This window comes from Colletes gigas, unplaced genomic scaffold, assembly GCF_013123115.1.
Source record: "Colletes gigas isolate AHSC1104 unplaced genomic scaffold, ASM1312311v1 Colletes_gigas_Sc00026, whole genome shotgun sequence".
Classification (NCBI taxonomy): domain Eukaryota; kingdom Metazoa; phylum Arthropoda; class Insecta; order Hymenoptera; family Colletidae; genus Colletes; species Colletes gigas.
In genome coordinates, this window is record NW_025106655.1 from 618,924 (window position 1) to 635,119 (window position 16,196).

A 16,196-nucleotide genomic window follows, 5' to 3' on the forward strand; every position below is an offset into this window, starting at 1 on the left:
GGGCGAAATCTACGCGCCTTGCGCGAGTACGCGAGCCGCGTTGGCGGGGGTGAGAAACGTTACGGTGGAAATAGGAGAGGAGTGGCGTGGTGAGTGGCGAATCTCGCAATCTCGTACTCGCGATCAGGCCGTGGACTCGACGACAACCCTTCACGGAGCCAGTGCTTTGCTCTCCGTCACGCATCGCAGTCGCGTTCCGTTCGCCGACCACGAATTTATTCCGACGAAAAGGGAAACCGTCGCACGCAACCGCCAGCATGAATCGAAGGATCCCAGTGCTAATCGTCGGTTTCGCGCTCGTCTTGGTAGTTCGTTCAGGTGAATATTCTATGAATACGCTTTCCGCGCAGAGAATGACCAAACGCGGATAGCTTTTCTTCCCTCTTAAATTTTGTTTTTCTTTCTCACGTTCAGTGAGATATTAGTGAAAGCGAAAAAGAAAGTTTGCTCTCCTAGAGTGACGAAATTATCAGGTTCGATTATCAGTGATTTTACCAACTGTCAAAGTGACACGAAGAGTGTTTTTTTTTTTTAAATTTTTTAGACTCGTAGTAGGTTATTTTCGATTATCAATTTCGTTGAGTTTTCGATGTTTTGTACGAACAATGGTTCTTTGATGAAATGAACTCAGCGCCACTTTGAACGTAAACACGAAAGCGCACGAGGGGTCAGAGGGTGTAATACACGTATGTAATTGGAAGTCCCAGTGTATGTCGGAGAGAATTGCACGTTTAAGCAGGACAAAGTAAAAGATTTTACGCAAATAATAAAATGGATTCCCGAGTATTAATTATAATGTTATTGTAGTTGTACTTTTTATTTTACGTACGAATTCGATTGCTGGGAACATTTTTCGGTCGAACATTTTTACGTCTGTTCCCGAGAAAAAGTTATCCGCGAAACGAGTTGAAATAACTGCAACAAGTTACCCACCGTCCGACATAGCAAATGCATTACTACTTTCGTTCCAGTGAAACTTACGGCATTTTCGCTATCGTAATAATTTTCACTCTTGAGCGACCAAAGATATATTCCCCTATTCATTTTCATATATTTCGAACATGTATTTTGTAAAATTTCATAGAAATATAGTTCAAATTTACTACTTTAACTACGATTAGCAATTTCTACTTGTTTTCAGTAACATTTGCCTTTGCATTTATAATACATCTTAGATTTTGTTGAACTAGTGAAATTTAGTTTTTTTAAATATAGTTTAACATTTATTTAACGTTGATTACTTGTTGTCAATATACTGGAATTAATCACAGTTTTTAATTTTTAAATATATCTGTTTTAGTAACTACTGTATATATTATTATGATACAATTTGACGTTTGCTCGATACACTTTAGTAAACTGTAAGGACGTTTCGATATTATACTTGCTGATTGCCCGATTAGGATCGTGGGTAGTGATGTCTGTAATTTTGAAGATCATTGAAATTTTCGGTCGTTTTCGAATAGCTTCAAAACAGAAGAATAGTAGGTTAACTGCAGTTTGTCGAACTGCGATTGGCTGAAGCTTACCAGCGTGAGTAGCGTCTCGACTCGCGGCGCCACGACGCCGCGACCCAAATAATAACTACGCACTGTGGCTCTCCAACGTAAGAGAGTACTTCCACAGAAAAATCTTCGATCACGATATACGTAAATTAACCTCCTCAAGGACGATTTTTTTTTCTTTTTTTGGACCTATTTATTATTTACAGTAACTATAATTATAAAAAAAAAACGTCCACATATGTGGCCAAGGGCGTGAAGAGGTTAAACTAAACTGTTCGATACGGCATATAAAATAATATATTTCATGTTGTCTTTGAAGATATCAAAAAAGAAATTAAGCTTATTTACATTTTGCAGGCGTTAGTTTCGAAAAAACGTTCGTGCAACAATTTTCTGCCTTCGTTATAACCAACAATGATAATTACGAAACTAGTTTTGACCTCCAACCCCCGAGTGGATCTTACGGAACTCTAGAACTCCGTTGAGCACCCTTTGAAAAAAGCTGCTTAAAATGATCGTCACGTCGGAAATAAAAATCACGTAACGACCCAAATTTCTCTGCGCTCTTTTTAAAATTTCGCCTCAGAACGTGTAGGTACGCGTCATAAAATATAAAAGATCGCAATAAAGTTCGTGTTTCGATGCATGACTGAAAAATCATCAGGTTCGTTCAAATTAAATTTCTTTCTCGCCACCGACGATGACTTAACATAATTTCGATAAAAATACTCTCAATCTCGATTTACGTTTCCTTTGGTGAACATCTGTCTTCTTTCTTCCCGGGCATCCTCGAGTTTTTAAAGCTGATTTCATTTCACGTCGAGGAACACGAAGATTTCTTGCGATACTTTGGTAAACAGTACTTTTCGAAACATATAAATTGCGCTCGTTTCTTATATCGTTTATAGTTTTCGTAGAGTTGGGAACTGTTCGAAGCAATTTACGCTCGTATTGTGGCAAGAGCATCTTGGGACGTTCCGCGCGTTACCTTTCACCATAATTTCCGAGTTTGGTAGCAAACTCTGCAACAGCACTCTTCGAACGTCCAAGTCTTTTTGCTGCTGTCTTCGATCGTAATTCTTTTTTTCTCTCGAAAAGTTGTTTCTCACATTTCTGGATAAAACTATCGCAATCAACGATGCTAACTATTACCGAAACAAAATAAAAAGTAACCTACCGTGAGTAATAATAAATATAAAAAAAGAAAACGGTGTTTATATTCATATTAATATGAAATAAGCAACGGATTAAAGAATGAAATTGAACATTTTATTTGTTAACGTTCTCGATTTTTCTGTTGCGTCGTTGTACATAGATATACGTTATAATGCATATCTGTATTCAGCATAGAGCGAAAAGAGACGCTGGGAAGTTACTCGCGACCATAAACATTCTTACGACGCGAAAGCACACTCCATTGGTTAGTTAGAATTATGTGATGGTCGAAAGGGACACGGCGTCGTGGGGGCGTCTACCAGGCGCCAGAGGGAACAGATTATTTACTTCTTTCGGGGAACTTCCGTGATAAGCTGTTATAAAATATTACCACGAATCGTTTAAAATACCGTCCTTTGAAAATTTGTTACAATTATAAAGGTGTATACTAATTTTAGTATCTTCAATTTTCGAGCAACTTTTTAATCGTGATAGAGTGATAAAACCGAGAAATAGTTCCGCCCTAATATTCAATTGTATCCTCTCATCGCGATAACTCGACGGGCACTGAGAACGGAATAATTTAGTAAGCCTGGTAGGATGGAAATTATGCCACTGACAACGTGTACAAGCACAAGAAGCGGTAAAAATAATGAATTCTGGAGAGATATATTAGCCAAGTCATAGCAGTGTGTACGAATACGAGAATGAAAAACTTCCTTTTCGCACGTACGACTTATTTTTATCGCGAATAGTCGTTATTCTTTTTTGTTCCAACTTGCCCCCTATTTTGATCGTAATTACTGCTATCGTACGAACAATTTGGATATAAAAATTTCAGCAAGAACATTTTTTTATTTATTTTGCGACCGGCCAATGACTTGGTTCCCAATATTGTTTACTATTTAATATGAAATTCTTTACAAGACAAATTATATTTGGCTTACGGAAGTAATTTCAATTTAAATAAACGTATTTTAAAAGTTTTCCGTTCGACGGAATTTTTTAAACCGTCGCGTCAAAGTTAAATCGTTCTCCCGTGATATTAATGCAATATCGACACGTTGTTTCTGCTAGCGTGAATGTCGAAACACGTTACGCTAGGATCTTTCATTTTTCAGACGAAAAATTGAAGTGCTACATGTGCACTTCGCTCACGAACGAGGGCTGTGACACTGATCCAAAAGCACACGACATCAAACCTGTCGAATGTACTATGAAGAATATGGTCGACTGGCAACTGAACGTTCAACAGTATGGAGCTTTAAGCGCAATATCTCGCATTTTCGAGGTCGACAATTCGCAGCAGTACCAGACTGCTGCGCCAATGGCCTGCGCGAAGATGGTTCTTATGGGTAAATTTTTAATCAAATCGTTCACGGTGGACGAATTTAAACAAAATTCTCGATGTTTTCGTAATTTACGCTTCCAACCCAATACCGTTTATATTAATTTGATCAAACGTTTCTGCGTTGCTTTATACAAGATCTCTAAGTACATACTAACATCATCAGTCCTTTTATTTACCAAAATGTAACATTCCATATCACGATTAAATACAAAATTCATCGATCGATCCATCCATTAAGATTACATTTAGTATTTCACACGTTGCTCACGCATCTTTGCCGCTCAACGAGAGTCGAGAGACGAGGCTTATCGTCCGACAAACATCGTTAAACGCTCGAATCTTTCTGTTATCAGTGGACAAACAGGAGGTCACGGTGAGGAACTGCCAGACAGCGAAGACGGAGACCATCGATCCGTGCAGAGCGATACAAGGAAAGTTTTCCTCCGACTTGTACCGTCTGGAGCACTGCGATCTTTGCACGCACGACGCCTGCAACAGTTCGGTCGCCATTTCCGCCAGGATTTTCCTCGTTCTATTGTCGTTGGTCGGGTCTGTAATTTTCGGCGGTCTTTACAATAGAGCGTAACCCTCCGCTAACGTGTACACAGATTTAATTGCGATCGAATACGCGTTACGATCGTTCCACAGCGCATTCTAAAACTCGAACACCATATACACATTGTTCATCGATGTTCCATGTTGTGTCATGTTCACAAAACTGCACGCGGCGGACAACCCTTGCGTTACGAAACCGGAAATCGAGATCGAGTTCCAACATTTGCCGTTGTTGTTCTATAAAATTTTTTAATTCTTCGGTGAATCGGGCCACGTTGATATTTTTTTTCTTTTTTTTTGTACGCAGCACTTCCGGATCCCTCGGCCGAAAGAACGTTAAACGGATCGTTGAGTCTCCGCGAAATCACGGGGCGGACGGAGCGAAATTTCTGGAGCAAACATTACGGGGGAGTTCGCAACGTAATTTTCTGGCTAATTCCTTCGTTAAATTCGGTTTAGGGCCGTTTATATCTCGCCTCTGCCTCGCCTCGACGCAAAGTGGGACGCGTGAAATAATTAGAAACGGAAATGTGACATTCTGCTCGATTTCGTTTCGGGACTACGGACCGCCGAATTATTGCGTATTCGAATGCTCGATAAATATTATTTCCAATACTGTTCAAACATTCTTGAGCATTCGAACGTTTTTATTATTTTAATAATTTCTCGTTTCAATGATATGTAAATACTGTATCGTTCAAATGATAATGTCGTTTCTTATTTCAATAATATTTTATTGAAATAAAAATATCAAAACACTTTCTTGCGTTTGCAGTAATGTTTGAATAATGATATTTAAGTACTTATTTATGTTCGTAGTGATAATGGAATACTTTCTTGCGCGAATAATATTGTTCGAATATTGAATTATTCGAGCGGTCCAAGGCCCTGTTCGAGACTGAACTCGAAACGAGGTCTATATAGTTGCATACAACGATCAAAACCATTCCCGACGATCGCGTGGCCGCGTTCCCCGCAAATGAAAATTTGAATATTATTGTATTCGTTAAAGTGCATTCGCGAATCGATGGTTCGAACGAGGCTCGACGCTGCAAGCATAAATTTATTAAATACAATTATATGCGTACGTATGTGTGTCGCGCAGACGGGAGGGCTTAACAAATGTGACTTTCGAATGGGAACGTCTGCACAGAGAAATTATGCTATCGAGCTTCTCAAGGACAAATAAAATATTATTACACGAAGATTATAACGAGCAATAAAATGTATATTGAACGATTCCGTCGTATTGTCGTTAAAGCAACATCCAGAATTCCGTGAAAAAGGATTTTTCAAACTACAGGCACAGAAATACTTATAAAACGTATAACACGAATCGTTTAATAAGCCTTCCTATCCTTCTTTAATTTCATTTAAGTAACGCAAAATTAAATTAAGAAAATATTGCTGCTCACTTATATATACATGTATATTGATCACTTGATATCTTTATGTTTATTTTTGTTTGTTTTAAAAAGAAAGCTTCGAAAGCAATGTTATCAGGATATTAATCAGAGTCTATTAATCACACGCAGTATCACTAAGGTGTTTACATATTGTAATTATTAAAACAAGGTAAAGCAAGATCTGAACATTGTTGGAAGCAGTAACGGTGAATACAATTTTTTTTTTTACGCAAACTGTTTCACCGCGATTCGATCGATCCAGTGCAGCACCAACACCCACGATACTTAACACTGTTAACGTTTATATTTCGTTGCATAAACGAAAGGCCATACGTACATTTTCTACAGTGGCATGCTAGTTCTTGCTTTTATTGCGAGAGATAAGATAACAGGTAACGAGGAGATTTGAGACGTAGATCTCAAGGTGGAACCACCATGGTTGGACAGCACAGTTTAACGATAGCGATCATTTTAATGAGTTTCGGTAAGTAGATTTTCTGATTTGTAATTTTTACTACCGCTATCGGACAATTATTACACGAATGTGCCTGATCGTGCAATTTAGTACAATCGTTGAGTGTCTACATTGGTAAATTGTTCGAGATTAATTTCTCCAACTACCTGTAACGTTTGTTAACCGTTTATGTAGCTTACAGACGTTTATTGAAAATATACCGATAAGCTGTTGTAACTAATTTTACTCAGAGAAAAGTTCAAATATAAGATTAAATAATTAACGCAAGATAATATAAACCTTGACACGCTTTTAAAGTATAAATTGATCAAAACGATAAGGAATAAAGTTTCTTAGAGTAAAATCAATAACGTTGGTGTAGTTGTGACGAAAAGAAGAACAGAAAAAAGTGTGTGTTCAAGTAAGTAATAATTAGATTCATTTTATTTATCCTCAAAAATATTCAAATGGCTCGTTAATTAGCCAACCGCAACCAACGTCGTAATTCGATTGTTTTTATTGACCGTTGTAATCCCGTCGATTAACTTCTCAAACAGGTTGATTAAACGATTTCATTTATTACCGAGTAAATTTATTCTGCGATTAATTGGGCTACCGTGACGAATCGGAATACAACAAAGCTCGAGAATTCCTTTAAAAATTCCCCCCAAATTAAACTCTCACAGTAAACACGGCGAATAATTTTTAAAAGATATATTAAACAACGTTATTCTTTTTTAATATTTTCGTACACGATTAAGAACGATGGATACAGCGGCGAATCGCGTTGCAAAGTGGAATTATTATCGCGAAAGACTCTTAATGAGAAAAGTGCCTCCGCTTTGGTTCTTACGGTAACTGTGTCGCATCTGAAGAAAGGGAGGAAACAACTTGTTAAATGTGCCTGGCAAAATGTCCTCTAAGTAACGTTCTTCCGTGTAACGCAGCTTCTTTCGTGAAATTTTAAAGTTATCTCCTCATGTATATAGAAAACAAAACAAATGAATCGAAATGAAATTAGTTGGACGTTAAGAATAAAGTTGGCTAATTCGAAAGGGAAAATATGGCAATGATGAAGGAATTCGTTAGTTTTTGTTCGTTATTTGAAAACCATGCTGTTGGTTAACAGAGTATGCAAGTGGAGGGACCTTATGGTGTTATGGCTGCAACACTGATTTAAGGGATGGCCACACGACGGAGTGCAATGACCCGTACAACCCAACGCCTCGTTTCGACTTAGTTGCTTGTCCTCAAAATGGCAGTCATCATTGTGTCAAAAGCGTCATTCTTTGTGCGTATACTGCATAACTAATAAGAGGAGGGGAGGTACAACTGGGGACGAGCACTTTTACGATGCAACAGAACTCAAAATGGAACAGATATAAAGTTCATTTTCTTTCCAAACGCTATAAACGTTTCGATTTTTTATTTTTTGACAGGTGCTACACGAGGTTAACAAGATTCTACGTATGTAATGAATAATAGACACAAATTTTAGAGCTGTTGCACGGGAATCTTCCCTTTAAATTTGATTTAAATCAAAAAGTGCTCGTCCCGTTTGTATTTTCACACGTAACACTAGATTGCTCCTGCGTGCGATGACCTTTATTACGTACGTGCACGCATCGCGTCCTCGTGCGCGCTTACGCCAACGTCGATTGCATTTGTCCACATACGCGGTAGCCTAATCGTCGGAACGCACAAACGAATTTGAACGAGGCACGTTAACGACAGAAAAATTCCTTGATATTGACGCGAAGCGTATCGAGAACACTGTCGTAAACCGTCGAAGATATAACTGGTCTTGTACAACGTTTCTCAAACTTAACCTTTCCACGAATTCTCTCAATAATAGAACATTTTTTTAAAAACTCATTAAACATCGTTGTAAGATAAAGTCTATCATAAAAATACAGGTCTCTATTTTAAACAAAGTTCAAATAACCTTGAAACTGAGAAACTTTGCTATTTAATATTTAGATTAAAAATTTGTTAATTTTACACCGAATTGCAAATATTTCTTAAAAGAAATGGGCCACTATTTTTTTTTTTTTCATTTCACGGATCACAGAGAGCACGTTTGGAATTCGACCTTAAAATTCCTTGGCGGTCTCAGATCGCGCGATAAGCAACAGCTCTGTTTCTTGCCGTATTAATTTTCGTCGAATTTATAGCTTCGAGTTTTTGCAATTAAAATGTTGCCTTGAAAGTGGCGGGGCTATGAAGCAACTATTTCCTTAATGATGCAGATAGGGACGTCCTGGTGACGGTGCGAGGTTGCGTGCCGTCACGCGAAATCGATGGATACTGCCAGCACGAGGAATATTTTCCCAAGTCCAGCATCATGTGTTCCTTCTGCAACAATTATGCTTGCAACGGTCAAGGATCCTATTATTTATTTATACCGTGGCATTCGATACACCTTTTTCTCTTAATTTCTCTATCAACGTATCTCTTATAATGTTTACCTCCTGCTCTAATCGTTCTTCCAACTGTTTACGAACAAACAACTAAACTACACGTACAACTATTATAAATTACAGTTGTACGTTACATAAATTTCTACACTTTGTTATCCTACTCGTATCATCCAATGCTATAAAGAATTTTGTAAAATGTAACTAATAAAGCTTTTCCTCCGACGAGTGCAAATATTTTTTTTCGTTCGTATATAATAAAAAGAAGGTTAATTTATTATTCGAAGTGGAGCCAAAGCTTGCTACCGCGTTGATGAGGGAAGTTTGTTTTTCAGTTATCGAATCGAAAGGAAAGACGATGACGTCGCGCGGCCGGAAACGGCTGTTGACTTCCAAGGCAGAAATTAAATGGCTTTATGAATGAACAGGGAGACATAGCCCGTTTGATGCAAGCTTCGCGTAGATGGTAGTAACTTTTAACTCGGAATACATTAAAACGTGCGTTCGTGGTTGCACACGTACCCGCGCGTACGTTCGTACGATCGAAGAGAAAGGGTCAAATGCTCGAGTCAATTTGGTAATGCCTTCTGGGGTTAACTGGTCTCCTGACCCCTGGCAAGACCTTCTTAACGAGTCGGCAGGCCTCACTTTGTAATCCTGCGTTTAGAGATCTGTGAGTAACTCGAACGATTGCAAATTCAAATTCAATGATGCGCCATTACATCACTATCCAATTCGAAAGTGCAGACTATTGGAGCAACAATTGAATAAAACTAAAAAAAACAGACAGAGAAGATAGATCGGAGGGAATCGGATTAAACAAATAGATGGTGTTCGATGCAACGATCTCGTAAACAAGGTAGCAGGGAATCCATCTCCGTCGCGTACTCAGTCAGCCAGAACGTCGGTACAGAGTAATGTGATTGAATTTGCAAGAACCGGTAGGAAACGCAAAGATACGAGTTTTGGATACGCTGGATAAAAGAGGATGGTCGGGGGGAAAGACAGGGACCATAAACCACGTTAGAATGATCGAGTCAGGGAGATCGTGGACGATTGGAAAAAGCGTTACGAGTTTCCACTGATATTGTGACTCGTAAACAGTCTGTATAAAATGTGGCTCGTGACTGGCCTCGGCTTCGTCGCGTGTCGCGATCGAAATTTTTGTAACGTGTTCGTTGAGAGTTGCACGATTGGTAATAATGGGACGGAAATAGCATCGGGCGCCATTTTGTACCTGTCATGTAACGAAACGTTCAAAACAATGCGTCAATGACTTTACATTTACTTCGTAGTTACGTGTATATTAGTACGGCAATTTTAATAAAAATAGCTAACGTTCGCGTATTTAGAGAGCAGGGATCATGGTATGTGAAACGTCTGTGCAATTCGAGTGCCCACGTAGACGAAACGAACGCTTACTCTAGTTTTGAGCATATACTCTGGTTTCCACCTCGAAAGATCCCAGAGCGTTCGACGAGCCCGTAATTATTCTAATGAGACCAATGAGGGCCGCGAGTAATGTCGGTCTCTGTCTCTCCCTTCCCCTATCCGCCATTATTGTTTCGTCTCTCGTGTTCTCTCGAAAGCCTCCTTCGGTTGTTTGCTCTTGACTCCTACTTCCTGACAGTTACATCGTCCGCGGAGGGGTTACGGGGTTATTAGGCACGACACGCGTTATTACGTTGGTCCACGTTAGCCGCGTGCCCGAGCGAAGAAACCAGAGAGAGGGAGCCAGGGAAAAAGGAGACTGTGCGTACGCTCTCGGCAAAAAGGGGGTGTTGCCTCTTCAGTATCGTAGTGAACACGTTCCGTGACGCCTGGTCAGCTCCTTTCCGTCTATTTCACCACGACAATTACGTATCGTTTTCTGGCCCATCGAGGAACCGCGTCGTTTGCGATCCGTGTCGACAACGATCGATCGAATTCGATTGGGAAAAGCGTTGAAATCTCCGAGTGACCCGTCAGAATGTCTTCCAGATTCGAGTGGATGCTCCTGGCTCTCGGGCTGGTCGTTCTTGCACGGTCAGGTGAGTCGAAAATCCTGTCCACGTTACGGAGAATACCCCTTGGATGTTCCGTGCGTTTGAAATAAATTTCTCTTTTCGAGTGTGAATAGAATTATCGTTTATTGAGAACTCGCGATCAATGAAGAAGCAACCATCTGAATTCCAACTGGGGATATTCTTTGTAGCTTTTTCGGTGTACATAGAAGTTAGAACGCTGGAATATATATTTTTGTATCGATAATTTCTTGGAAAGCGCAGAATTTTTGCAGAGAATATATTTTTAAATTAATCGAAGAATGAACTGAAAGGTAAATATAGAAAATAGCTGATGATAGTGATGTCTAGACTGCGGATGTTTATGCATTTATGGGGAATTTTAATTCTTAAGAGACTACAGAATGCACTTAATATGCAAAAATATAAGAAATACTTAAAGTAAGATACGAATTATTATATTTAAGGGTTGAGACAATCATCTACAAAGCTCCCATTTTATTAATTCTATTAATAAAAATATGAATTTGCATAAAGATCCGCAGTCTAGTGATGACAATTAACTTTCGTAATCAATTGTAATACAGTCCTTTCGATAATTGACAATTTTAAAATTGTAACTTATAAATGAAATTTTGTTATTACATGCTTCTGTTAATTTCGAGAATATTTAGACATTAGACGTGACTCATTGAATAACCGGTTGCTAGAGCATGAGTAAACCTAAGTACGTAATTTCTTTATTAAAATCTCCATTTGTATTCTCTTACTCAAGTTATTATTCTTTATTGCTGGTTTTATTGTCTCGTTACGTGACATTATTATCATTTTGTCAGACGTATTGTTACCACCTATTGTCATAATTTGCTTAACACCAATAATAATAATTTCCATAACAATTGTCCGAATGCAATCGCGATTAAAATTAATTACAACGATTTTCGTTACGTTTTACACAGTTTTTATATTTATTTCGTACTTGCAAAACAACGAAGATCGTTCGATTGTTGATGCGAAGTAACCAGTTACGTAATTATTGCATTCTTTCGAGTTTCCGTGATTCGCGATAGAGTATAAAATGAGTAATCTTTCAAGAATGAGATAGATTATGATATTATTACAGTTCTCAAGAAACGTGTTCAAACGTTACGTAAGCAATTCTTGCAAAAATTCTATCGCAAGAAACGTGATACAAAAAACTCAATAAACGCAAGTAAAGTATAAATACAAATTAAAAAATAATTTAATCCGATATAAGTATTTCAAATTTTTTGATCATTCTTTCAGTAATTCTTTGACACAGAGTAGTTTTTATTTTAACTAAATATTGTATCATATATTCTATATAAAACATAATTTTTATATTAAACACCTTTTCATGGAACGCACACTTTAATAGTTATTCTGGGTAGACAAGTTACGTAACTCACCCTGTATATTTAATCTTGCACTCGTGTTGTGCTAAATTATATTTTGATTTGTATGCATAATACGACGCGACAGTGATCGTGATTGAAATAGGAATAAGAAAATTATTGTATAAGGAAATAATTCGTAATGCATCCGATAGGTTCGGCTTTAAAATGCTGGGATTGTGCATCCAATATGAACGCTTTGTGCGGTGACCCAATGAATATCACGGAACATCAATCGACTTTTCATACGAAAATATGTGAAAGTGGCTACTTTGAAACATCGAAGCCGATATGCCGAAAAATCGTGAAAAGAGGTAAAAGAATTTACTTTGTAAATATTCAAACGATCAGGAAAGTCAACAAATCCCTTGTTCCCACATTATTTGATGTTGTTTCCTGAAAAATATTACTATTGACTTCGAAGTCCCATTACGATTTCAAATTCCATTATTCTGATGTATAAATCTGTTTACGAATGAAACGTGTATAGAACTTTGTTTATAATATTGTTTATAATAGTTAAGGAATTGTTTTTTTTTTAGATGTATTATGACAATCACTGTTCTTTCTTTCTTTTATTAATTTTTATAACAGATCAAACTCAAGCGGTAAAACTTAGTAAAAAGATTTTTTGTGCATCGATTCCAATCGACTGTGTTTGTTGGAATTTGTTTGCAGCCAAGGTTTCTTGGCATCAGTCATAAAATTAACGATACGCTGCAGGATCGTGAGCAAGATCCTTACGTGTACGATGACGCATTCGTTGCGTGAAATCGTCGCATCACCCCGTGATCATCGTCTTCGAACCGATTGTTGTGGCGCGCAGTGTCGCGCCCGTGAGTCATGGCGCTCGCTCCTTTGCCATAATTGCGATAATCGTCTGCCATCAAGGTTGAAACCACACCCGCGTTAGAGAAAAATCACTCGCCGGTGTAGGCTCATGAATATTGAGGTTAATCGTGTTAACGTGACTGGAATTACGGGATTAACGACGCACGTATTCACGTATGTGGAAACAAAACAAGCGGAATATTACTGCCCACGATACCATTTCAGTCTATTCCATCATCGATTAATTTTATTAAAATCACGCGTTAACGTTCTTTCTATTTTATGGTGTGCCAAGGAGGTCCCCATTGGAACGAATAAATAAATAAATTGTCGGAGTATGCATAATTCAGTTAAGAATAATTATACGACACAAAGGAAAGCAAACGTTTCGCAGTAATTGATGCATAGTGTACTGCAAGAAGATATGCAAAATTTCCTATGCAAAAAAAGGTTTTTTAAAAATGTTTCGTCAAAATTAAATTCAATGAATTATATTTTCCACGAAGAAATTAGAACAGTAATCATGTTTAAAATGTTAATTCAAAGAAAGTGGCTCCAATTACTTGTTGTTTCTACTAATCAGCCATCTTAAGTTACGGAACGATATTTACCTGCGTCGTTCCTCGTTATCGTTCTAGAATTTCTGTAAACGATCGCCGGCGGTGCGTGTGTTTCACATTATTAATCACTATACAAAAGAACCAGGTTTTATTTGCATGCACAATGCCATAATTACTTCCGGAGAATCTTGGTACACTTTGAATCACGAGCGTTACACAACCTGTTGCGCTATATCGTTCAAACAATGCCTTATTCCGGTACAAGCCAGAAACATTGCGTTGCGCAGCCGATTGCGCATTTTAACCGGAAATTGTGAATGGACCATTCCACGCCAACCGAAGATAAGGATTTCCCCGTGTAGGCGATAATTGTCCTGCATTTATTAAACAGGCTCGGTACTGGCAAACCTGCTTCTGAAATGTTATTCGAAACAACTAAACAGATGGTACAAATACAAAAAGAAAATGTGGAAAACTTAATAATATAGCTAGTCGATTTTCTCTGATAAATAGAATCCCAAGAAGAACAGATGCTATCTTGAAAGCAAAAGGCAGTTATACGAAATGCTATCTACGAACCAAATCAAGTCACGCAATTGTTTTTCTATTATTTCGATTGTTAACAGCCTCGTGTTAACGAATGCATGAATCACTTTGCATCGAAACTGACTGATTTTCTTCTCCAGAAAATGGCGAACGAGTGGTAATACGTCAGTGCTCTACTCCGAACGTCGACGAAGCTGACATCACCGACGGTTCCTGCAGCGCAATGGCGATTTCCGGTCGCAGCATGATCGAGTCCTGCCACATCTGCAGCACCGATCTCTGCAACTCGGCGACGAGTGCATCGATCGTGCAGTCTCTTTACATCGCCGCTCTGGCCATCGTCGGTTTCCGTTTCTTCCAACCAAAGTACAACGTTCTTTAATGTCGCGAGTTCCCGTCGCGCGAATAAAAAAAAATCGTGTTCAAAAGGGGCGTGATTTCGAAAGCAGTAAAGGCAAACTGGTCGTTTAGAATCGTCGCGGGTCGAAATCTGTATCACGGAAGTCTCTTTCGCGCCAGTTTTGCGGTGGTTATCGGTTAATAAAGATTGTTACTCCGGCGACGTTATGTTAATAATCGTTTTACAGGGTCGGGACGAACTCGTTAGTGTTTTATAGTTAGGTACCTTGTAAGTTGCGTACTAAGTAGAATCCATTCGAGGCGCGTTTCCTTAGTTACGCTAACGCGTTAAAAGCTTTACTTAATTTAATCCTCCAGACACTTTCGCGAAAAAATTATTCGATACGAGGTGTTTACTTTTGTACCATATTATATATGTATATAGATTTGATACGTGATGACGTGGTTGTACAATAAAGGGAAACTGTTAATTCGGATTGCCTCGTAGTTACGGTAGCCGTGATTCTTTGGCGAACGTCACGTCACGATTCGTTTAATTCTTGGTCGATCAATTGATACGCGTTTAATACCGCACGCTGTTGTAGATAGTAACCCCTTTCCCTCGATTTCGACGCTCTTTTTTATCTGACTGATGGGATCTCTCGGTACTGTACTGTTTCATCAACGTGCAAATTTCGTACAATTTTTAATTCGAACGAAATAAGAAATGCACAATATTTCATTAAAGTAATGAAAGATAAATTACAAACTGTACCATCTAGTCTAAGAATATTTTTAAAATAGAGCCACGAACGAAATTACACATCACGAATTATTGGTGAGGACTAGAATTCTCAAAAATTTTTTTTAAATTTGTTTTAAAAAAATTAGGGGACTGTACTGAGATTTCCCTCGTTCTCTCTTTCTCTTTTTTCTACATTATCTCTTATATTGCGAAATTACTTTAAAAGGCAAAAATAAACGGAAAGTATAGCTTATCAGATATCCGTCCAACGCTTAGGTTAACGTGAAATTTTCTCTAACGATGCTTCGCGGCCAGCGAATGTCTGCGTTTCGTTTCAGTAGCATTTCGTTATAATTGTTTGAAATTCTATTGATCTTTAATGTAGATTAGATTCCTCTCTGCGAACAGTCAATCGCTTCGTTGCTATGTTTTTCTCCCTTAGAATAAAGCACAATCGTCGCGATATGTACTTTGTAAAATTTATTAAATTTATTGTATATCCGAATCGAAACATTTCTTGTCCCCTTTGCGTGTGTCTTTATTTTATTTCCACCTTAGCAAACATTTCCATTCGATTACTTACTTAAAATGTAACAAGATGAATTATAGTTTTATTCGTTGGAATATTATTATTTCTCTTGAAAAATTTTGCAGCTTTTAACGAGCGTGTTTAATTATCATATTTTCTTATTTAAATTGGTTTTCTTCCCATTACGCGTCGACAAAAATGGAAACTTTATTGTGATCCGTTGTGGCAAGGTCAGAACGTTCAAAGATGGCGGTCTCGCGGTTCTTTGTAGCATCAGAATCTCTGCAGAGGTTGCCAGACACGCGGAAGTGCATTCCATTCGATTGCACGCGTGTCTACTTAAATTAAGAAAGAAACAAAAACGACGAGCAAATACAAAGGACGA

The 16,196-nt window shown here is 38.2% G+C and overlaps 2 protein-coding genes across 2 annotated transcripts; both read left to right on the forward strand.

Annotated features, from left to right (window-relative positions):
* On the forward strand, positions 1 to 5,185 carry LOC122401611. The gene is made up of 3 exons (XM_043403847.1): positions 1 to 318; positions 3,782 to 4,015; positions 4,365 to 5,185. The coding sequence occupies exons 1-3, from the start codon at positions 258 to 260 to the stop codon at positions 4,595 to 4,597; spliced, it is 528 nt and encodes a 175-aa protein (XP_043259782.1). The 5' UTR covers positions 1 to 257; the 3' UTR covers positions 4,598 to 5,185.
* A 5,333-nt stretch (positions 5,186 to 10,518) lies between these two features.
* Positions 10,519 to 15,787, forward strand: LOC122401577. The gene is made up of 3 exons (XM_043403795.1): positions 10,519 to 10,873; positions 12,417 to 12,575; positions 14,339 to 15,787. Exons 1-3 carry the CDS (start codon positions 10,813 to 10,815, stop codon positions 14,578 to 14,580), a joined length of 462 nt encoding a protein of 153 aa, XP_043259730.1. The 5' UTR covers positions 10,519 to 10,812; the 3' UTR covers positions 14,581 to 15,787.
* The last annotated feature ends 409 nt before the right edge of the window (positions 15,788 to 16,196 follow it).

What these genes read in the sequence shown, in the direction of transcription:
- LOC122401611 (XM_043403847.1), top strand. Translation starts at nt 258, where the DNA reads ATGAATCGAAGGATCCCAGTGCTAATCGTCGGTTTCGCGCTCGTCTTG. An exon ending in CGTCTTGGTAGTTCGTTCAG is followed by an intron (nt 319 to 3,781) that starts GTGAATATTCTA and finishes TTCATTTTTCAG; the next exon opens with ACGAAAAATTGAAGTGCTAC. An exon ending in CGCGAAGATGGTTCTTATGG is followed by an intron (nt 4,016 to 4,364) that starts GTAAATTTTTAA and finishes TTCTGTTATCAG; the next exon opens with TGGACAAACAGGAGGTCACG.
- LOC122401577 (XM_043403795.1), top strand. Translation starts at nt 10,813, where the DNA reads ATGTCTTCCAGATTCGAGTGGATGCTCCTGGCTCTCGGGCTGGTCGTT. An exon ending in GGTCGTTCTTGCACGGTCAG is followed by an intron (nt 10,874 to 12,416) that starts GTGAGTCGAAAA and finishes TGCATCCGATAG; the next exon opens with GTTCGGCTTTAAAATGCTGG. An exon ending in CCGAAAAATCGTGAAAAGAG is followed by an intron (nt 12,576 to 14,338) that starts GTAAAAGAATTT and finishes TTTCTTCTCCAG; the next exon opens with AAAATGGCGAACGAGTGGTA.